Source organism: Corylus avellana, chromosome ca5, assembly GCF_901000735.1.
Source record: "Corylus avellana chromosome ca5, CavTom2PMs-1.0".
Lineage (NCBI taxonomy): Eukaryota > Viridiplantae > Streptophyta > Magnoliopsida > Fagales > Betulaceae > Corylus > Corylus avellana.
The window spans coordinates 19,571,619-19,596,098 of record NC_081545.1 but is presented as its reverse complement, the minus strand read 5'-3'; the positions used below and the strand labels follow the sequence as shown (position 1 = coordinate 19,596,098).

The 24,480-nt window shown below is 38.2% G+C and overlaps 1 protein-coding gene and 1 long non-coding RNA gene across 2 annotated transcripts in view; one reads left to right on the top strand and one right to left on the bottom strand.

Annotated features, from left to right (window-relative positions):
* LOC132182601 (anaphase-promoting complex subunit 5) overlaps positions 1-16,797 on the top strand; it is a gene marked incomplete at its 5' end in the record, with an annotated part of 25,249 nt that extends 8,452 nt beyond the window's left edge. Inside the window, 10 exon segments of the mRNA XM_059595891.1 lie at positions 4,197-4,274; positions 4,414-4,676; positions 6,551-6,610; positions 6,738-6,805; positions 10,178-10,283; positions 10,394-10,535; positions 11,241-11,339; positions 11,904-12,168; positions 15,551-15,618; positions 16,306-16,797. Coding sequence (XP_059451874.1) covers positions 4,197-4,274; positions 4,414-4,676; positions 6,551-6,610; positions 6,738-6,805; positions 10,178-10,283; positions 10,394-10,535; positions 11,241-11,339; positions 11,904-12,168; positions 15,551-15,618; positions 16,306-16,467 — 1,311 coding nt within the window. The 3' untranslated portion in view covers positions 16,468-16,797.
* Positions 10,544-24,480, bottom strand: LOC132182602 (uncharacterized). The gene is made up of 3 exons (XR_009440316.1): positions 24,000-24,480; positions 23,550-23,604; positions 10,544-10,679 (listed from the first exon to the last, which is right to left on the bottom strand). It is a non-coding gene; the product is annotated as an uncharacterized LOC132182602 (long non-coding RNA).

Here is a 24,480-nt window from a genome sequence, read left to right as displayed (position 1 = left end):
CATTAATAAAAGGGCTTTAAGATGCAACAAATATATGACATAACAATACCTCATTATATAGATTGTTCACAATAGGGGTGTATGTGAGCGAAGCCGCTTGCGAGCAAACTCGATTGGCTCGTATAAGCTCGACTCGATTATTAAATGAGCCGTTTGTGAACACAAATCCTGGCTCGAATATTAATCGATACAAACTCGGCTCGACTTGATTAGGCTCGTGATCAAGCTCGTATATATATATATATATATATATATATATATATATTAAGTAACATAATTAATTTTAAGGATAAGTTGTAGTTAAAATAAATAGAAGGGGTTAAATAACAATTGGAAAAGAAAGAACTAAGATAAGCTTGGGTAATAATGCGATTTAAAAAGTTAAGAGGGTTTTAATAAAAAAAAAAATCTTATCCACAGCCACGTGTGTGACTGTAAATCACGTTTGGTCATTTAACCCTAAGGGCTGAATCCTTTGTTCTCAATTCTTGCCCTCTCTTTCTCTTCAACCTGGAACGGCGGAAGTTCTCTTCCCCTTCATGCTCGTCGACACACATGGAGTAGAGAGAGATCACGAGGGAAAGAGAGATTGAGATGCAGAGGAGAGAGAGAACTACTGATAGAGAATCGAACCCAGTGAGTGATGTATGACTTGGAGGATGGTGAAGTTCCAGCCATTGGGAGCAAAAGAGTTACAATTTTGTCTTACCCATTAAGGTTTGATTGCAAAAATTATATCAATTTGTAGGATTTTGTTTAAAGTTGAGTTTTGGTTTGGATGTCCCTTTGTGGGTGTTCAATGGGTATCAATAGGTTTTGTTGTTGAGTGGTTTGATTTGGGCCAAACTACTCGAGCTTGAGCTTGACACACTTAAACAAGCCGAGCTCGAACACCATTTTTGGGCTCGTGTCGAGCTCGAGCTTGACACAATCTTAAACGGGTCAAGCTTAGACAAGGGAAGCTCGCTTAAGCTCAGCTCGTTTACACCCCTAGTTCACAACTTTTTCATCCGGTGCTGACCCATGCTTGCCCACAAGATCTTGCCTTTATTTTTAAATGAAATATGGAGTGCACAATGAGTGATAGTTATTTTTACAAATAGATTCTTGCAATATTAAAGGAGAAAACTACGAGCCCACTTTGTTGTTACCTTTCTAACATTCAAATTCTCCCTCTAGGAAAATTTAATATAGTTAAAGATCCATGCTTTATTGTTAATAATCTCTCACAATTGGAGAAGATAAGGATTCCATAATAAGTTTTGTTGGATAAAACTTGTGACCAATGAAGTGAAGGATATGACTACAATTTGTTGAATAAATCTCTTCCAATCAAGGTTCTGACCTTCTAACAGAAATTAATTTCAAAAGCTTAACAAAAAGAGTGGAGGAGGGTTGACAGTTTTGTAACTTGGTTGAGTTGGTATTCGATTTAGCCTGTTGAAACTAGTGAAGGGCATGACAACAATTTACTGCATTTTCTTTTTTCAACATCAATTCAGACCTTCAAATGGAAATGTAATTCCATAATATAAATGAAGGGAAGGGGGGTTGTAACATTTGTAACTTGATTGACTCAAACTTAATTTTTGTTTGGACCAGGAAAAAGTTTATTTCAACTTGAAGAATTGATAACTTTCTTGAACTCTTAATGTGCTTTCATTTGTTAGATTTGAGTCTTGAACATGACACTACAACCTTGTAACAGTTTTTTTCAGAGCTAGAAATGTGTCCTATATTTCAAATTGACTTTCTCCTTATAGTATTATGCATTCTGTAGTTGATAAAAGTTCATAATGCAATGGTGCAAAGGTCTTGACCATTGTTTATTTCTTTGTACTAGCGTCATTGTCTCAATAGGCTGTCAAGAAGAGAACAAAAGGGTGCCAAATAGTACAGTAACTTTAAAAAGAATCCCCCCACTTTATGTTTCATTCTAGATGTGTTTCACCGTGATCCATATTATTCCATTCTCTGGATGCTTTATTTTCTAAACCAATCTTTTAACTTGTCAAGTGCAAATTGTCTCTGTTCAGTTTTGGATGCCTTCAGCGGTATGGAACCAGTGGGGATCTTGATTATGGTTACCTTCTTGCTTGCCCACTGTAAACCCACTTTACCACTCCCTCCCAGATTTGCCACTCCCTTCAACAGTCCTCTGTGTTTAGGAGCCATGTGCCAGTTAGAGGCCTTTCCCATTAACAGATTCTCTTGGTTCTCTTTTTGTAGATAATCTCCATATTCCATTTGCAAATAGTAGCTTCATTTTGCTGGTTCCTTGGCTATTATACCTCAAGAGAATCTCATCTGTATATCCTCACAGAATTTCCTAATAAATGCAAACTTTTGGGAATCCTAAAGTACTATTTCTATTGCATGCAGATGGTAAAAACCTATGCATATGCTGCCATCTCAATGGCCAACACCAGTTCCTTTCAAATGTTCATGCCTATTTCACTTGTTCCCAATTTCCTGTGCTTTTGCCACTTCTCATACTAGCATCCTTTACTGAAGCCGCTAAAGAAAATTCAAAGTTCAAATACTAAGAGTTGCAGGCTTTTATTGTTATTGCACATTGGAGCTACAGTAGTAATTACACAAGATGCCTTCTCCATTAGCGAGCTTGTTCTGCAATCTGTCTTTCATTGTCAACCAGCAAATAAGTCCTTACTTTAGTATAATGTATTTGTTGTATAGTAGGTCTTGCCTAGCTGCTCTTCTTAAATTTTCCTCAAGTTCCCACTCTCTATTAAAGGTAAATTTGTGCCTTGCTGTTTGGTGCAGTCCATTCTTTCCTCTTCGATTAGGTAGTTCAGCTCTTCTGGACAGTTCTATGCTCTTTGAATACCCCTCTTTCCTGATTTAGGAAGGAACCATCAACATTCATCCAAAGACACTTTTGCTTTCCTTGGAAACCCTGATTCCCCAGTGGTCTCCTTGCCAAATATTTCTACCACAGTCCAGAGCACCTGTTTCAACCAGTTAGCACATTCGAAATTCTAAATATTTCTCCTTTTTATTATGAACACGTGCTTTATTTACTTTTCAACTATTTCTCTCATATTAATGTTTTCCTCCAATTCCAGCAGCAAGCACCCAGAAGCTCTTGGCTCTGCTAAATTCTAATTCTCAATTAAATGATTAAGACTAGATGCATTCACTTGCCTGAAGTATTGGTACTTCTGCAATATATGCCTATGTAATCTTTACGATGGCTGCAATATTCCAGCTCTTGTGTCTGCTTCCATCATAATAGACATGCTTCTGTAATAAAAAATCTGACTATTACAACCCTCTAAGTCATGACAGTCATGAATTTGAATTTGAAACTTCACCTAATTTTGAATGATTTTGAAATTTATGGTAGACTCAATTAGTGCGGTTGAGTCCACCTTACTTGAGCTATTTAACTGTTTCAGCTTATGAATCTTAAAATTTACCACTTATTTGAATGTCGAAAGACCTATGCAACAATCTAATATATTTCAATATGACACTTCCATACCTTAGTAATTGAAATAATATCAATAGAAGAAGCATGCAGGAAAAGGCAAGCATCTGATCAGATCAATCAAGAGATAGGGGTTCGGCCAAACTTCTTTGACCTCCCTCTCATGGTTAAAAAGTGGTTAACCATCTTGAAAATTTGCATATCATCCACCCGAAAAGCGTATCTGGACTACAGGCTACTCCCCTGCCCTCTTTGCTACTGGAATAAGCCACTAGTTCCACCTCCCCTTCCCTCTCATGGGTTTGAGGGAGAGCCCCAGCCAGCACAGGCGCACTAGCTAACCCAGAGCCAGAGGGTGAAGCAGTGTTAACCTGTCCCCCCCAGCCATTCTTGTCATAGCGCCTTTCCACCAAACTTGTTGCCTTCTTTATATGTAAAAATGCCCAAATGGAAGGGAATGTTCAGCCCACCAAATGCTGGCATTTGATCCACTATGTTTGCATGTGCATATGTGCGCTCAACCACCCACGTGTGCTTATATTCATTGATACATACCCACTCCTATGTTATCTAGATGCAAGATAGTGCTGATGCATGGTAATATGGTTGAAAGGTGATATTGTCATGCATCTCTGTGTGCATATATAGTTGAAAGGAAATCCAATATTCTTTGATCCATGTGAAGTGATGAAATGCATGTTGGAGAGATTTTGAGAAATTGAAATAGTTATATTATCATGTGCAGCATGTGCAAAGACCTTTACTATCATTTGGTCCTAAAGCTTCCATGAAGCTCAGAACATGCCCAATTAATGTTTGCAAGGTAATATGAGCCTTTGTTGATTATTCTTTGCTCTTTGTCCATTTCAGATAAAATTGTAAATTATTGATTTTTTAGTGCTGTTGCTTTTTTTTTTTTTTTTTTTTTTTTTTTTTCTTTTTTTTGAGTGTAATATTTGCAGGAATTGAGGTTATGTTCTCATTTGATTAGCGAATTTGGATCTGAAAGTTCTACAATGACGACAGATGGTGCTTTTAGTACTGCTTGGCTTAAGAATTTACAAAAGCCATTGGGTTCAATGGTTTTGTCCCAAGATGTAGGATCTGGGAGCAATACTAATGCTTTCCAGTTTTGTGCACAACCAAGTTCAATTCCTAGATCTGTATTGCAATTAATTGGCTCTTCATACTTGCTCCGAGCCACAACATGGGAGATATATGGCAGGTGATCTTTAACACAAACATTGTTACTCTTGTTCTTTTATTTTTATTTTTTTTGCGTATTTAATTTAGCTTTTGGTAGTTGTTTTTATTTTATTTTATTTTTATTTTTATTTCCGTATAGAAATAGGAAAAATGACAAACCCTAACTTTATTTTGAGTTGATTTCTAACCTGAAATGATCAGGTTGATCTTCTTGTATATTGGTTACTTTGGGCCCTCTTTTCTAGTACTTTCTATAAAGAAATTATTAATGAAGGTCTTTTGAGTTTATTATAAAAAAGGAGGGGAAGCAAAAGTGGGAAAGCTGGGTTGGGCACGGCTCGGATCCGAGGGGTTGTGGTGGTGTTGCTGGCTAGTTGGAGAGGCCAATTTGGTAGCCATCGTTGTATAGATGTTTGGAGGATGGTTCTTCTTTGTTTGATGCGGTGCATTTTGGAGAGAACACAATTCTAGAAATTTTGAAGATTGTGATAAAAAGTTGATAGAGTTAAAAGCAATGTTGTTCAAAACTCATTATGGGTGGTTGGTTGTTCTGAACAATTCTCGTATCCTAATTTTCTAGAATTTCAAGATTTGTGTTCTTCCGTGTCTCCTTAATTTTGTGTCCTCTTATATACTCCATGTGTACTTGGGTAGTGTTCTTTTGCCTCTTTTTTTTTTTTTTTTTTTTTTAATTTTTATTTTTAATTTTTTAGATTGAATTACTTATTGAAAAAAGGAAAAGAAAAAAAAAAAAAAAACTGAAGGCGTTTTGATTTAATTTTGAAAATAACCTTTTAAAACATAAAAAAATAATCAAAGAAAACAAAAGTAAAAAAGAAAAAGAAAAAGAAAAAAAAATCTTGGGCTTGCTAGAGGCTGGTCTCCACGTTGGTAGTTGTCACCTTTCGTCTGTGAGGGGTGGAGGCTGCCACCGCTTTATTAGAAGGTGGGGTGGGTCCCTCCTTAACGACAGGTACAAAGCGGTGTGGATCTTCCCCTCCCCCCGTCTCTTGCGGGGTGGAGATCCATCCCTCTGAGGGGGATGGTGTGGGTGGAGAACCAACCCTCTTTGCACCTCTTGCGGAGGCATGGGAGGTGGGTCCCCCCTCCCCCCTTCGCGAAATGCATAGAAGGGTGCTTCCTTTGATGTTCAACCGTGCAGGAGGGGTGGAATTTCACCCAGCCCTTCGTGAAACTCCAGCCCCTTGTGGTGGGGGACAGAGTTTCATCCTCTTTGCTTTGCGAGGGTGGACATTGGAGGTGGGGAAAGGAGACTCACTTCCAGTTTAAGGGTGGCCTCCAATTTTTTATTTATTTTTAAATCCTTTTTATGAGTAACAAGGCCAGCCTCGACATTTTATTGTGCATATTTGGACTAACTAAGCCGTGTTTTCAAAGGTGCTTTCACTTGTTTTTGAAAACTGAGCATGTGTGTTTAAAACATTCTTAAATGATGGTGGCGAGAAGTTTTTTAAAAAGTGTTGTGTTTTGTTTTGAAAGTGTTTGTGGTTGGGCAACATTTGAAAACTTGTTTGGATAACTATTGTCTGGAAAGTGTTTTTTAGTGGTTAAAAAGAAAAAAATGTTTGGCAAAAGTTTACTAAACAAGGCTAGGGTTTTCACTCTTAACATTTTTAGCTTTTGGGATGAGTAATAATTAATGGTAAGTCTGAATGAACTCTTTAAAAATGAGAATTAATATGGGTCCAGCATGATTATTCCCATTGGCTGATTCAGCAAGCATTTTGCCTGTTTGTATTGAGTATCTATCCATGAATATTTAGGGCTTTTAGAAGTTACTCTTTGATGCATTAGTGTTTTCATGTCCCATTTTATGGGCTGCTTTTTAAGGATTGCATGGGAAACCTCACTGATTTTTGTGTTTGTTATTAGTGCCCCACTTGCTCGAATAAATGCGCTGGTTTATGCAACTTGCTTTACTGATGCTTTGAGGTAACCTCTAGCAGAAAATATCACTTGATATCCCTGTTGTTGATTTTCAATTTTTTTCCTAAACAGTACTGTCTTTTCCATCAAGCTGCATTTAACATGAGGTTGAAATTTTCTTCGATATCCTCAGTTCATCTGATGCAGCATTGGCATATGTGAAGCTTATCCAACATTTAGCAGTTTTTAGAGGATACAAAGGTTAGTTTGAAAGCTTATCCATCATTTAAAATGAGATTGACCCTTTTGTGGAATATTGTTCAGTGCATCCCTTTTTTGACATGAGATTGACCTTTTCTTGGAATATTTGTCTTCATTAATACACATTATTTACTTGTGCATTTTCATGAAATTATCAATATTCAGAGTTACTTGCCTAACTGAAATCCTTTAGAGTTGTTTATTTACTTAAGTATTGTATGAGTTTGACAATGAGAATTATACAAAATATGTCATGCAGACTTGCCCTGGGCAATTCATGTAATCTTAACGATATACAATTTCCAATCCTCTAGTCCTTTGCTTCAGTATTCTTTTGATAGGGATAATATAAGGTTGATATTCCAACTAATTAGGATTAGAATGTTAGGATTAGATTAGATTAATAGTTGAGTTAAAATAGGATTTCAATTATTTAGGATTAGGTTTATTTGAATATTTGATATGTTATCTTTTAGGTGTTATCATGTTATCAATTGTAGTCTATTTTATAGACCATTTTATTAATGAAGAAATCAGAGAATGAATTAGACGTATGTCTTCGTGGTTTGTATCCAGCCCCAATTGGATTCACTTGTGGTTTGTCTCGAGCCCTAATTGGAGTTTATTATCTATAACATTTCCACTCTCATTTCCACATTCATCCACTATTCATCCCTTTCATCAGAAATTACCCATCATCTTTCTTCCTTGGAACAGTACATGTAGAAGATGCGACTCTTGCTATTTGTGTATGGTCCCATGGTAAAATGACTGGCACCCATGGTGGGTGGTGTAGGATTGGGAGTTGAGTGTCATTGTGTATACCTTTGGTAACTCAACTGGCATCCAAAGTGGGTGGTGCAGGATGGACAGTTAAGAGTCATTGGTTTCTTCATGTCATTTTAGAAGATAAGATGGCTTGGTCACTATCAAAGAGTCATAAATTTGAGGTTAAAGCTCACTATTATATGTTCCAAGGGGGATTGGGTACTAGTTTTCATTGGAACATTTGGCAGGTGAAAGTACCTTATGCTGAACGCATTGCATGGCTAGAGAAGAAACATCTTTGAGGAACAGTAAGGCAAAACCAAACGAGAAGCCTTTTTGGTCTAAGAACAAGTGTCCATGATAGTTAATTAGATCAATAATATTATTTTTTCTTGTGGATTTACTTTTGTAGAGTTAGGGCATTTTCGTGATTTTGGAGTGCTGGTTGTGAGCTTTGGGTTTAGCTCAAATGGTACTTCCTTTTGTTGCAAGATGGAGGGTGAGGTTGTGGGTTCAAGTCCCACTAGGTATGTGTATAACTTACCAATAAAAAAAAATTATTAATAGGCAAGGTGAAATAGTATAACAAGGAGAGAGAGTGAGAGAGAGGATAGCTTATCTGGAAAGAGAACACTAACAATTAGGGTTAGTGTAATAATATCTTCACATAGTACAAGTACATAAATACCACCCAATATTATAATAATAACATAACTATAAAATAACACATTAGCACTCTCCCTCAAGCTCAGGCAAAGAGATCCCACATGCCCAGCTTGTTTAAGATGGTATGGAAGACATTACTTGACACTTACTTGACACTTCTTTTGTTAGAGTATTTGCAAATTGTTTTCTTGTTTTCATTTAGGGCCAGTAGATTAGACCCACAATTTTTTTTTTTTTAAATTAATAAAATGCTTGTTAATGTCAACATGCTTGGTTTGGTCATATTGGATTGGATTGTCATCAATGTGATTTGCAGCTTTATTATCACAATACAGCCACATGGAATGGTTAGAATCATACCCAAGTTCTTTTAATAGTATCTTCAACCATAGCATTTCACACACTCCACTGGTGTTGGCTCTGAATTCTGCTTCTGCACTGGTTTTAGAAAACACAAGCTGTTTTTTACTACGCGAAGTAACAAAATTACCTCCCACGAATGTACAATATCCTGGTGTAGACTATCGATTTGTAACTGATCGAGCCCAATATGCATGTGTAAGCGTCTATTTTGAAGTGCTATTGTCGGGAAACAACAAACCCTTCCTAGGTGAGGATTTTAAGTAATGAAGAATCCAGTACACTGCCTCAATATGAGACTCGTGGTGAATACAAAACTGACTTACCATGCTAACATCATAGGCAATATTTGGACTCTCGCTACTTTCACCAAATTCAACATTCATTGCCACTGGATTATCTATGGTTTTACACCTGAGCATTCCTGTTTCCTTGAGAAGATTGAGGGCAAATTTCCATTGGGAAATAAATATATCATGTCTTGACTTATCTTGGATTGGATGTATTTGATGGCCTTGAAGTTTAACTAACTAGTGAAAGTCTTAGTTTAAGAGTTCGCTTATAATTTTTAGGGGTAACTTCATTGAAGACCACTGAATTTTCACTCAATTTGACAAATCCCTCCTAAATTTCAAAATCTTTCAATTTAGTCCCATGAACTTTCAATTGCTCTCAATTTGAACCCCTCTGTCAAATTTAGCCGTTAGAAATGCCAAAAAAGACCAAAATATCATTGATTTTTGTTTTTTGTTTTTTGTTTTAAATAAAAAAACGTTTTGGAATTAAGGGTAAAGTTGGAATTTTATAAAAAAAGTTAGGGGTATAAATGTTATTTAACGTTTAAAATCTGATGGAGGGGTTCAAATTGATTGCAATTGAAAGTTAAGGGGACTAAATTAAGATATTTTGAAGTTTGGAGGAGTTTGTCAAATCGGGTGGAAGTTTGAGAGTTTTCGGTGAAGTTACCCCTAATTTTTAATATTGGTGGCTAATTAGTTTTCTCAACTTTATTTTGGATTTTTGAGAGTTGTTGAACTATAGAACGGCAGTTTGTTTTGTTTTCCTCCTCGAGCGTTTCTCATGTTTATTCCACTATTATAAAAAAAAAAAAAAAAAAAATTGTTGGAATCAATCTTTTTTGTTTTTTTACACACCTCCATTTGTGGAAAGGGGTTGGCCCCATAAAGTTTATTAATCTTTTTTTTTTTTTTTTTTTTCTCTCTGTATGTTGGACCTTGTTAATTGATGATGAGCTGTTGCTATGCTAGAGTATGTGGGAATGATATTCTTTAAATCACGACTTATCCTAAAAGTTTAAACTGATTGGAAGATGTGAATTTAATTATTTGATGAACATTTTAACCATATCGATTTTTTTTTTTCAGACCATCTACTTTCCTTAATTGTTATGCTTGCTCAAAATTTCTTGTTAAGTTTTATGATATTATTCAACTGTATGGGTTACCATATCATTTTGTTTTGTGAGTAGCAACTCTCTCTTGTGCAGCCACACATGCACACATAAGTGCCTTTCATCCTTGATTTACTTTTGTGTTTTATTTTTCTCTATATTTCTAGAGGCATTTGCTGCTCTTAAAATAGCAGAGGAGAAGTTTTTGTCTCTATCCAGATCACGAATCTTGCTACTAAAGTTGCAACTGCTCCATGAGCATACTTTACATCGGTAAGTTTACTCTCTGCATAGTTTTCATGATTTCTAATTTATATGCTGTGTACATGCTGTCCACATTGATCATGACTTTGATATAAATTCAATATTGCACTATTATACAGAGGGCATCTGAAGCTGGCGCAGAAAGTATGTGATGAACTTGGAGTTCTAGCATCATCTGTCCCTGGTGTGGATATGGAGCTGAAGACAGAAGCAAGCCTTCGCCATGTTCGTACATTGCTTGCTGCAAACCAATTCAGTGAGGTTTGATATTTCAATATACCTCACTTATTTGCTTAAGCTAGTTTGCTCCATATGCCAATTGTGTAGGTGAGCTTCTGTATATCTTGCAATCTGTAATAATTTTTGCTGTAGCTTGTGTTATAGATGAGGAATGAATGTCCGTACCTGCACAGATTCTAAACATCAATCCAGTAGATGTTATATATATTGTAAAATAAAAATTAGTAATGACCTTGGCATATGTACTAAGTAGTAGAATGCAAGTATTTCTATGTATGATAGTTTGTGGTACGTATTAAAAATAATATTAAAACATATGGAGATACTGGTGGGAGTTTATGGGTATTAGTCAATTAAGTTGTCAAGAGGTTTTAAATCCTCTTGGGTGCAAATAATTTCTTGAGGTCAGCCCCCTGGCGAAACCGGAGTATTACCCGATCTGTGTGCAAGGAGTGCTTTATACGGGTTTAAGGATTCCTAATAGATTGGGTACACGAAGTGGCCCTGCTTTGAAGGAATTCCTCGTTATAAAAGAAAAGTTGTCAAGAGGAGCCGAGACAAGCTATTGTTTTGGCAAATTAGTGCTTGGTTTGATGATTGCATAGACCGGCATCAAGATGAATAATCATGAAATTGAATGTAGTTATTTGATAGAGGCATGGGGTTTAATTACTTGTTTGTGTTTCCTAAGTTTGCTTATCTGTTTTAATACAATATTATTTGCAGGCAGCAGCGGTAGCACACTCCCTCTTTTGCATGTGTTACCAATTTAATCTGCAGGTTGAGAATGCCACAGTTCTTCTTTTGCTTGCTGAAATCCACAAGGTATAGCACATTTGACCATATGATCGGTCATTAAGATGTATTAAAAGTAATCTGTCTTTTTTTTTTTTTTTTTTTGGTTTCAAGGTGTTCTCACTTTCACACGTGCAAAAGAATAAAAGCACAACCAATTACTTCACTGTATTGTAGACCTAACCCCTAAAATAAAATGTAGATTCTATTATAATAAATTAACAGGAAAAAGAAAACCTGCACCAAGAGGAGGCCACTTAATGTTTGTCAATGAGACCCTCCTACCAACATAATTTCTGTGGAAGTATAACCTTATCATAAATAAGATCCACAGGTGCTTTTTTCCATATTGGTTAAAATCCTTATGTTCATGACTATTGGTGTCGTGGTCCACTGTTTCTATTTTATTGAATAAAATTTATATTGCGATAACAGATTTTAACTAAATTGATTAATCACCATCTTTACTTCTCTCCTCTAAGCCATGTGGCTTTGGAGTTATTTGTCAACCTTATATTTTTCTTTGCGTTTTCTCTTCTAATTCTATATATATTCAAGTGCTTTAAGGCTAAAACTTCATTTTGTTTTTTTCAGCGATCAGGAAATGCTGTTTTAGGTCTACCGTATGCATTAGCAAGCCTCTCGTTTTGCCAGTCATTTAATTTAGATCTTCTCAAAGCATCAGCCACTCTTACATTGGCTGAGTTGTGGCTTTCACTTGGATCAAACCATGCAAAAAGAGCTATAAGCCTTGTACACGGGGCTTTTCCTATGATTCTTGGTCATGGAGGTTTGGAGCTTCGTGCTCGAGCTTATATTGCAGAAGCAAAATGCTACCTGTCTGATCCAAGCTTTTCAGGTATTTTAGGTCTTTATGTTTTCATTTAAAATATCCAAAGTATCAGCACTTTTCCCCTTTTTCATGAATTATGGTAAACTGTTAACGTTTTTTTTTTCTTGAGCAAGTTAATCATAACATTAAAAGAAAATAAAACTATAATTGGAGGGGGTGGGGGACTCCAACGAACACCCCAAAGCGGTTGTTATAGTGCAAGAAATTAAAACTAAAATAAAAATGGGAAATAGATCCAAACATGTCTGATCTCATAAAAGCAAAAGAGAGCTGTTTAATTTAGAAAGCTCTGTTAACTATGGCAATGCTAGTGCGTCGTCCAGGAGAAGGAAGGGCAGGATTATAGTGTCATAGTCTTTTGTGAAGGGATGAGGGTGTTTGGTTAGTGGGCTTTGCGTTGGTGTGTTTGTTTGAGAGTTTTTGGGTGGTTGTTTGGTTTTTTTGGGTGGGTGTGCTGGGGTTTTGCTTTGGGTTCGCTTTGGCCCCCTTTGTATACTTCGTGTGTAATTAGGGGCGCTTCTCGCTTTTCTCTTTCTTTAATAAAACTTCTTATTACTTATAAAAAAAAAAGGAAGCTTTTCCTGGCTTGTTCAATATAGCTAGCAACAAGGCTGCCTCCATTGCGGACATCAAGGAGAGTATAAATGGTATGGTTCATTGGAATGTTACTTTTATTCGAAGAATTCATGATTGGGAGGAGACGGCTTTAGCCTCCCTTCTCTCGCTCTTGTATTTGCTCTCGTTGCGGGGGGAAGGGGAGGATCGGATGTGGTGGATCCCCTCTAGAAAAGGGAAGTTTGAGGTTCGCTCCTTTTATAGGAAGCTTGTCCTTAAAGAGCCCATCCATTTCCCCTGGAAAAGTATTTGGCGCACTAAGGTTCCTTTGAGAGTGGCTTTTTTTGCTTGGTCGACCGCCCTTGGGAAGTCCCTTACCTTGGATAATGTTAGGAAGAGGGGCATCGTTGTGATTAATCGATGTTGTATGTGTGAATCGGATGGGGAGTCTGTGGATCATCTCTTTCTTCATTGTGGGATTGCGCGCTTTTTGTGGGATGTTATCTTCTCGCGTTTCAACATGTGTTGGGTTATGCCTAGAAGCGTCAAGGAGATGTTAGCTAGTTGGTGGTCGGGTGGTAAATCCCAAAGCGCAGTGGTGTGGAAGATGGCTCCCCTGTCTTATGGTGCTTATGGAAGGAAAGGAATGCTAGATGCTTTGAGGATTTGTCGAGAAATCTTGAGGACATTGCTCATTTCTTTTTGTATATGCTCTTTATGTGGACTGCAGGATGGCTTGCTCCCCTAGAGATCAATTTCCCTGATTTTCTTTTTATGTTCTCTTCTTCTTTCTCTTCTACTTAGTCGCTCTCTTGTATACTTGATGTGTATTTGGGTTGCGCCCCTCTGCGCTCTTTAATGCATTATTACTTATCAAAAATATTTCAGGATTTGTTCAGTAAAAAGGTGGCATATTCCATTGTGGATAGAGGGCTTTGTTCAGGCTTTTCGGTAGGATCCAGGAATAACAATGTGCTTCTTTGTCTCATCTCTTATTCGCGGATGACACGCTGATTTTTTGTGAGTCTAATATTGATCTAATTTGCAGTGTCGAGTTTTGAAGCTGTATTGGGGTTGAAAATTAATCTGGCTAAATATGAGATTGTCCCTATTGGCGACGTAGAAGATGGTTGATGCTTGGTCAGTATTCTTGGTTGTAGGGTGCTCTCGTTGCCTAATAGAAAATTTAGCAATTTTGTTTTTTGTTTTTTTTTGGGGGGGGGGGGGTTCCTCTAGATTTAAGGTAAAAGATGGGTATAGAATTCGGTTTTGGCATGATGTGGAAATAAGACCTTGAAGGAAGCTTTCCCAATATTGTTTAGTATTGCCTGTTTCAAGGATGCGTTGGTAGCAAACCACTTCTTGTTTTTGAATGACACTAGCCAGTGGAATTTTACTTTCATAAGATTTGTGATGATTGGGAGATGGAGGTGATCACCTGTTTCTTCAATCTCTTGGACTCTATCATGTTGAATCAAGGTGGCGGGGATAGGAGATGTTTGCTCCCGTCTAAAAGGTGGACATTCAAGGTCAAATCTTTTTATCATGCACTTAGCCCCTGCTAGCCTTGCTTTCCCTTGGAAGAGCATTTGGAGAAATAAGGCGCCTACGAGAGTGGCTTTTCTTGTTTGGACAGCAGCGCCTATGAGATTTGTCTTTTTGGGATAGAGTAGGTAATGCTTTTTTGGGTGGTGGAGTTATTGGCTACTTGGAGAGGCCAGTTTTGTAGTCACGGTAAGTTAGAAGTGGTGGAGGATAGCTCCCTATTGTGTGAGGTTGTATTCCGGGGAGAATGCAATTCCATTAACTTAAAAGATTGTGAGAGAATGGTGGTAGAGTTAAAAGATATAATGTTCAAAACGCTTTATGGGTGGATGACTACTATCAACTATGCTTGCTTTTCTAACTTACTAGAATTTCTGGATGTGTTCTTCTCCCTAGGTGGGTGTTTGTATTGAATACTCCGTGTATTTGGGTTGAACTCCTTTGTGGTTTTAATCAGATTGATTCACTTATTAAACAAGGAAAAAAGAAAAGAAAAGAATGTGCATACCACGTTCTGGTTAGGTCAATGGTGAATCTGTTCTATCTGGTACTAGACTCTTGCTGTTGAAATCTTGACTTATTGAAATTTATGGGACCAGAATATAGTGAATGCTTTTTTTTTTCCTCACCTCGCCCAACCAAATTGACATGTTAGGTTAACTTGCTGACAACATCTCTGGTTCAGGTTTTCTGGGCTGTGGAAGTGCCAAAGAATCTTGGTTTGACGAACATTATATATGCACATGAAATATTTGTTGCCTGTTTATGTTCTGGGGCTTCTCAAAATAATATTTTGTGGATTGTTACTCTGCTATCTGGTTTTGTCTGCACTTATCTTTTTGTATTTGCTAATAAACTTTTTAACTATTGCGGATGGTGACAGCTGAAACATATTCCAAGATACATGTCTGTTGATGATTTCTCCAACTTATAGTGCTGAATGAATTTGTGTGGGATCTTCAGTTTAATAGTCTACAATGTTAGTTATACAGCTAAAGCATGCTAAGGGACAATACTAGCAATTTCTGCCAAGGCTCTATTTTGGCATTGCAAAGAAAATTATTTATAATTTGGTGATGAGGATGCTATTTTTGTTTCCGACCCATATGAATGTGTACACAACATAATGCCTATTTTGAGTGGATACTGTTAGTGTGGTGTCATTTTGAGTTCATTATGGATGCCTATTTTATGTTTTCCCTTATTTTGTTTTTTATTTTTTTAGTCAAGTAAACTATATTTGTAAGTATTATTAGCACCTTACAATTCTGTTCGATTTTCTCACCAGTTGCTGAGAATTCTGAGGTGGTGCTAGATCCTTTGAGACAAGCTTCTGTTGAGCTTCAAGTATTGGAGGTAATGTCTAATCTTATGAGTGAGAATGTGAGCTATCTCTGCATTTGCGAGCCAAATTTATGTGTTGTATTTTATCTTCAAATTCTGTAAGACAGCATGGTACTGAAGTCTAAAACTAAGTCATGATCTCTTACCATGTAATTAGTGAAATCTTCAAGCATCATCTTCCTAAAATTCCATCCTATCTAGTGTTTATGAATTGAGTAATGCTTATACCACATTTTTATCTTACAACTATCCTCCAATGTTGACATGGTAGTCCCAATCAATCATTGGATAAATCCAATGCGACTCTTCTCAATTATGTATGTTACCCATAGGTATGAGTTGAGGTGAATTGTCGTTTTAACTTACAACCGGTTCAAATCCACGGATTTGGCTTAGGTGGTGAAAAAAAAAGATCCATGAGAAAGAGGAATTAAATTTGGACCGTTAAAAAAATACATCTCTTGTAGTTTCTTTTTTTTAACAGCACCTAAACCAAATCCGAAATCCACAAGTCCTCTAATCTCGGTGCATACTAGGATGTCAAATGTTGCCTAGTTAAATCGTCTACTAGCGCATCCAATGTCTGCTTTGTGTGTGCGCCAAAGTTTTATTTTGTATGGATTGGTGGGTTGTTTTTGTTCTCTTTTTATTGTCTACTGTATTCTCAAAGATGAGATGACAATGCTTTGTTGTCTACAGTATCACGAATTGGCGGCTGAGGCTTTCTATTTGATGTCCATCGTATATCACAAACTGGGGCAACTGGAGGAAAGGGAAGAAGCTGCAGCTTCATTCAAGAAACACATCATGGCTCTTGAGAATCCTCAAGGTGAGGAAGATCCTCTGTATAATATGTTATGAAGGAAACCGGACTTATTTATGCATCTTAAAAAGCCAAATTTCTAATACTTTGTAGTTCATAGATTTGTATAAAATTTAATTTAAAAATCCTGCCAATCTTTAAATAATTCTCTCTGAAATTTCTCTTCCATAGTATATGGAATCAACAGTTTTCTTGTATAATACTCATAAATTAAAAAAAGATAAAAAATTATCGAACCCTCATAAATATATAAGTTATCCTGTTAGAATTTTCTTGGCAAATACATGTGAAATTATATATATATTAGCATGCCTGTTGTGGGTTTGGGCATTACACAGACCATTCCAACCATTATGATGTTGAGCAGAACTAGGATTATTTTGACATCATGTGAATAATCAAATACTAAAGATTGAAGGTGAAAGATAATTTAGAAAGAAAAAAAAAAAAAGAAAAGAAAAAAAAAAAGAATACTATTTCACATCTTTAGAAGGAAACACTTAAATACAAGTTTTCGCTCTTAAATTAACTGCTTCAAACTTAATTGACAAGAAGTGCAAAATCCAGTAAACTTTATAATGCTTCACTCCAGATTGAGTTTGTTTGGCATGCAATTTCCATAGGTTTTTTTTTTTTTTTGAGAAAATAACACTTCATTTCATCAGAGAACAATAACATCTAGAGCTATACAACACTCTAAATAGAAAGAGTTGAAAGCTCTACATCAACAATTGCAGAAATACAATTTGGAACCTCATCTAACCAAACCCTGTCCACTTGATTTCTAACTGCATATTTGGCAAGTCCATGTGCTGCTTGGTTCGCATCTCGTTTAACATGCCCAATCATCCAACTTCTACACGATTGAAGGACCATCCTAACGTCAGCAATTATCTGTCCATGAGCATTCCAATCAGCAGCTGGATTTCGAATACTCTGAACCACAATCAATGAATCGCCTTCCATAACAACATCTTGGAAACCCAAGTTTCGACATAACTCCACAGCCCGTAATGCCCCCATAGCTTTTGCCATCACTGGAGGGTGAGAACAAAAATAAGTCTTGCTTTGTGCTGCATGTGGTAGACCTTTGAATCCCTTACAATAATACCAACCCCCAAGAGTTTATTTTTATCATCAAGAGCCACATCCCAATTTACTTTATAGTACCCAAAAGAAGGTGGTTTCCAGCTAAGAGGTTCCTCAACTCCATGCAGATTCCTTCCCTGGAGACAAGGTTCACCAGAAAATAAAACTAACATAGCTTCTGCCTCCTGTACCAGTTTATTTGGATGACAAAAATTCCCCTCCATGCACAACTACATTCCGCCTCATCCATATTTTCTTGGCCAAAACAGCAACAAGCCGAACATCCTCACTGCAGCAACGTGTAACAATTTTTCCAAATAGGTCCATAAAAGACCCACCATGCATATTAGATTTTTGCAGTGATCTTTTGCAAGAAGCTCCCCAGACATCCCTTGCCGATGGGCAATCCCAAAGGATATGCCCAACAGTTTTAGAAGATTGAAAACAGAAAATACAAGTAGCCTCCTTAATAATACTCTTCCGAACTAAATTGTCTTTAGTTGGAAGAATATTGTGAAAAGCCCGCCATAAAAAAACCTTAGTCGAGTTTGGCACTTTCAAACTCCACAATACTTTCCATAAACTGTGATCTTTGGTTTGCTGAGAAGCCTCCCCATATTGCAACAATTGCCTTTCTTTCTCTAAATGATAAGCACTGCGAACCGTAAAGGCCCCTGTTTTAGTAGCTCTCCAAACCAATTTATCTGGAAAATTGTATCTACTAAATGGCAAATTTCTAATTACTTCCGCTTCCTCAGCCCAGAAAATTCGCCTAATGGTATCCCTATTCCACTCACCCGTGTATGGATCCGTAAGTTCACTTACAGTTGCATCATCTGCCAACTCCCTACAAGGAGATTGTACCTTGAAGGAAGAAGGACATGGCAGCCATTTATCCTCCCAAATACGAACAGTTTTACCATCTCCAATTCGCCAACATAACCCATCAAGAAAAAGTTCCCTGGCCTCCAAAAGACTTCTCCAGGCAAATGAAGGGCGACTACCCAGCTTGGCATTTTCCAGAGATCCCCTTGGGTAATATTTCGCTTTCAAAATTTGTCCCACCAAACTACCCGGTTCCTGCACCAACCGCCACCACTGTTTAGCCAATAATGCTTTATTGAAAGCCACAAGATCTCGAAAACCCATACCACCTTGGTCTTTTGAGAACCCCATTTTCGCCCAACTCATCCAGTGAATCTTCTTATCATTTTCCTTGTGTCCCCACCAAAATTTTTGCATAATCGAATTTAACTCCCTACACAAAGTTGTCGGAAGCAAGAATATACTCATGCTATAAGTTGGAATGGCTTGCACCACAGCTTTAATCAAAATCTCCTTACTAGCCTGTGACAAAAATTCGACTTTCCAATCCGACACTCTCATCCGTACTCTATCAATAATATTTTGAAATTCTCGAATGCGAGACTTTCCTACAAGTGCTGGAAGCCCAAGGTATTTATCATACCTTTGAGTAGCTGGAATCCCTGATAAATGAAGAATACCCCTCCTAACTTCCTGGCTTGTATTTCGACTGAAAAAAAAATCGAGGTTTTCTCCCTATTCAGGCGCTGACCCGATCCCTTCTCATATTTTCCCAACAAATCAGTCAAAATCGCCCAATCCTCCGGGCATGCTCTACAGAGCAGTAGACTATCATCTGCAAAAAACAAATAATTTATCTGAGGGCCCCCTCGAGACGTAGGTACTCCAGTTAAGACACTAGTAACTGACGCATGCTGAAGTTGAGAACTAAGGGCCTCTGCACAAAGGAGAAATAAGTAGGGGGAAAGAGGATCCCCCTGACGTATCCCCCGAGATGGATAAATGGCCCCCACCGGGTTCCCATTAACAATCACCGAATACTGAACCGTGGTTATGCATTTCATGATTAAATCAATCCACCGTCTTGCAAACCCCATTTTCTGCATTACGTGGTCTAAAAACCCCCACTCAACCCTATCATAAGCTTTACTCATGTCGAGTTTGTGAGCCATATAACCCACGTTCCCCCACATACGAGCATGCATAGTGTGTAAAGTCTCATAAGCAACAAGAATATTATCCGAAATCAAACGCCCCGGAATGAAAGCACTTTGATTTTTTGATATTATTCTAGTAAGAATAATTTTCAGCCTATTAGCCAAGACTTTAGCTAAAATCTTATGGAAAACATTGCATAGACTAATTGGACGAAAATCGGAAACCTTGGTGGGGTTACTCCATTTAGAAATAAGAGCTATATGTGTGACATTCACATGTGCATCCAAAAAACCAGTATTAAAAAAATGTAGTGTGCTGCACATACCTCCTTTCCCACTCCATCCCAGTTATCTTGGAAAAAACACACAGGAAAACCATCCGGCCCTGGAGATTTAAGAGGAGCCATTTGATGAAGAGCCATAAGCACCTCCTCCGAAGTGAACTCACCCAGTAGATACTCATTCATTTCAGATGAGACCCGCCTGGTTACATGTGCACAACTATCCTCCATACAAGTATACGTAGGTTCTGATGAAGTGAAAATATTTTGGAAATACCCAATGAATGCCTCCTCAATACCTGCTGGTGACGTGAAATTCCTTCCTTCCATATCCAAAACATTTGTTATTACATTTTTCCTCCTTCGTTGAGTAGCACTAGCATGATGAAATTTTGTGTTCTTATCCCCCATTTGCAACCAAAGCTCCTTAGACCTCTAGCGCCATTTTAAATCTTCCCCTTCCAAAATTTCGTCCACCTCATCTTGAAGTCCCCTTATAGAGTCTAAATCCAACACACCCTCCTGATCTTGCAAGACTTGGATTGCATTGGACTTTTGTTGCAGAGAATCTTCTATACCATTGGATTGCCTACGTGTCCATGTAAGTAGTGCTTTCTTGCTCATCTCTAATTTTTTCCGAACAGCACCCCAAACATCATTCTGTGCAACCTTAGCTCTCCAAACTTTGCAAATAACATCTCTCAACTGCCCATTTTTCTGCCAACCCGCCTCATAGAAAAACCGCCTCTGAGTGCCCCTACGTGCATGGTTTAAAGACTGCAACGAAAGAAGGAGAGGTGCATGGTCCGAACTTCGAGCAGCCAAAATTGTCACTGCTGTGCCGGGAATAAATCACACCATAATGTATTAGCCATAGCTCTGTCTAATCTCTCTTTTGTAAATTGGTTTCCATCTTGGCGATTACACCAAGTGAATTTTGGCCCAGAAAAACCCAGATCTAAGAGTTGATAGAAGTTCACCGTATCACGAAAATTTTTTATTTGCCATCGAGGTCGCACAGCTGCACCAAACTTTTCAGAATCAACCAAAATCTCGTTAAAATCCCCCAGAAAAAGCCAAGCTGTCGGTGTAATCGAGTTAAGATGGCGAAGAAGACTCCACCCCTCATGTCGCTTCCAGGCCTCATGATTGCCATAAAAGCCGGTAAATTTCCATACTTGACCATTTGACCCAGTACCAACAATAGCATTAATGTGACGGCGGCTAAAATTTTGTATTTCCACCGAGAGATAGTCATTCCATAACAATGCCAGTCCTCCACTACGTCCAACACAGTCCACCCCAAAAACATTTCCAAAACCTGTTTTAACACGAACCATTTCCAATCGCTTTGACAATAATTTAGTTTCCATTAAGAAATCCAAGAAGGGTTTCTTCTCCTTTACTATTCGGCAAAGGTCCCGAACTGTTCGGTGGTTCCCAAGCCCCCGGCAGTTCTAACTGAGGATACTCATCGAGATTGGCGGGGCTGGACGACAGCCTCCGCAACAGATTTCTCAATACTCGTAACACACTCAGCATTCAATCTTCCTTTCTTGCTACGCATAGGTATAACTTCTGATCTAACCAAATCCTCTGCTTTTCTTCGCCCAGTAACCTATGTAGAAAGACTCTGCACTAGGTTGTCTTGTGAAATTCCCCTTGCTTTTTTCTTCCATGTCCCATGGTTTGGCCGCAGAGGTGACGAGCACCCATCCTGAGAGGGTAAAGAATTAGCATTACCCGCTTCTACCATATGCCCCTCTGTTGCTGACTTGCCCATCATACTGCAATTATTCTTGACCCCACCTAAAAAATCAGCACCCTTGTTCAAAACAGCCCCCTTATCAACCTTCTCCACTAAAGGTGGAGTCCTCTCAGTAGGAGTCTCCAAATGCAATTTAAACCCTTCCGATAATACAGGGGTAAGATAACATTCACAATCTCCTTCATGAAGCAACCTACACGAGACACATATACCCCCCACACCTTTATTATTTGCATTACAGCTGGAACCTCCTTGTATCTGCAGCGCACTAGCATAGCATGCACCAACTCCCCCATGCAAAATACCCCTTGAGCACGTAGCCACCTTATCTACATGACATGCCATGCCCTTTGTGACACCGAATAAATGGTTAGTTTGCAGTTCAGAATTCTCCTTTGACGTGTCCACAACTCCCGCGCCACTAGAAGAAGTTTGTGAGAACGGACAGAGCCCTTCTCTCTGACCTTCTCGCTCAACTGCTGCACTTTGAATCTCTCGGCTAACTACTACATTTCCCCCACCGGCACCAGCCTCCATCGTAGACGGCAAACCATTCTGCAGGCCCCCCGTCTGACTTGGACTACTAGCTCCCTCTGGTGATGATGGGGAAGTCCGGTGATCCCATGGACGCTTACCAAACCACTGCCGCCCCTTCTCCTTCCCCCAGACAGACGGCGAGACCCTAAGCCAAAGACCAAATTCAGGCTTCGCCTCCTTAATACCCCTGCACCCTACTTCTCCATGGCGAAACATTCCGCAGTGAAATCAAAAATGAGGAAGCCTTTCGTATTGAAAAGGAATCCAGACCGTGTTCCCTAACAGAGTGAGCCGCCGACCTCGAGATATAGGCTTAGATAGATCTATTTTCACTCTTACACGTAAATACTTTCCCTAGCCAATACCTTTGTCATCAGTTTCAACTTCTTCAATCGTCCCCATTGTAGAGCCAATTTGATAGCCCACCTCTTGACCCATACATCCTAGCGGAAGATTAAACATTCGTACTCAGAAAGCCGCCTTATCAAACGAGATCTCCAGAGGAGGTGTCAGTCCATCAAACTCTTCCAAGGAAAACAAACTACCCTCAAACACCCACGGACGGCCCTCCAACACCCGAATCTTGTCCCATGAATGCTCAAAATCAGCCAAAAAAAGATTCTCCCCTATCACCTTAAAAGATATCGACCCCGTAGGTCTCCATAGTTGCACTAGTTTAGATCTTACAGTGTCTTTACCAATGTTCCTGTCAGAGATGAGTTTACCCACCAAGCAACAATTTCCTCTTGTTACAACCTCTGCAAAAGCTTGTGGTTGGACAAATACTTCTCCACTCTCACCCTCCGAAAGATTAAAATCTTGTCACTTATTGGTCAGATTGTCAGCCATCATACCCTCTTCCAATTCACCGCAAAGCAAAGAACCCAATCACTCCTCCAACGTCAACAAAGACTTGGAAAACTTTTCACGTCTCCCCTAGAAAACTAGAGAGAAAACTACTTAGCAATTGCAATTTCCATAGTTAAAAGTACATTTTAAAACAAAAACGTGAAAAGAATCATGTTTGGGAGTGTTTGAAAAAAATTGGTGATTTGAAAACATAGAAAAATATGTTTTCAAATTGTATGCGAAGCATAAACCTAATTTTAAAAACCGAACCACAATTTTATCAAATGCTAACTATATTTTTAAAAATCATGTTTTCATTAAAAATGTTTTAAATTGTTTTTCTTTTTTTTTAAAAAAAAAAACCACGCTTTTTTATTAAAAAAAATAAAAAAATAAAAAGAGAGAGAGAGAGTGAGAGGAAAAAATAATAGTATAAGAAAATTTAGTTAATGGATTCATGCCTCAACCTGAGACTGTCAATTATTCGGTTAATTCTTTTTTGCATGTACAAATAAATAGAAGAAAATGAGATGGGACTTAAACTATACAAAACCATTTTCTTCGTACTTGGGTAACGAGAATAAAATTAAATTCCAGAAATAGCAACACCATACCTTGTTACAACTAGATAGAATTTTCATCCTCGCTTAAATTCTCTCTTCTAGTAGCCTGTCCACCAAATGACTCCAATCAGCAAAAATGGTTAAGTAGCTTTCATGCAAGTCCCTGTTATTTTATTTTCTTTTTTCTTTTTCTAGGTATTATATAGGGAAAGGGAAGGGGGAAAAACATCAAACTGAAATTCAAAAAAAAAAAAAAATAAATAAATAAAGCCTGAGCAACTCAACAATAAGCCCAAAACAACTAAATCAGTGCTATTACAGCTAAAAGGGGGAAAAGTGTGCCTGTTGAATGACAAGGCTGGGCAACTCAACAATAAGGCAATTTATGGCTCGGGAAATGGCATAAACCTCATAAGGTTCCTTAACTCTTTCCGTAACATAAACGACTAAGCCATGAGACAAGGAAATGGACTCGAACCTCTTAGGGTCCCTGAATCCTACCTAAACCTCCACGTAGAAAGTGTTGCTGCAGCACACAAGAAGGAGATCCACATAGCAAAGATACTGATTGAGGTTGGATAAGATCAATTCTCGGGAGTAACCAACCCACACATAGCAAAGATGATACTGATTGAGGTTGGATAAGATCAATTCTCGGGAGTAACCAACCCACACATAGCAAAGATGATACTGATTGAGGTTGGATAAGATCAATTATCGGGAGTAACCAACCCAGCGTTAGGAGGACACCTCAAAAAAGTCTACAAGAAGATCTGCAAAACTCCATAGCCCAAAAGTGTAAATTAATTTATGGAAAGCCATTGTATGAGCATCGAGGAAGGCGACAAGCAAGCGCTCAGCTCAAAACAAAGCAGAGATGGAAGCGGCATGTGTAACATGCGAATCAGGGTGGCACGTGGAGAGCACGCACAACAGTAAAAGATATTGGAAGGTGTAGAGGAGACCGGTGACAATCCATATA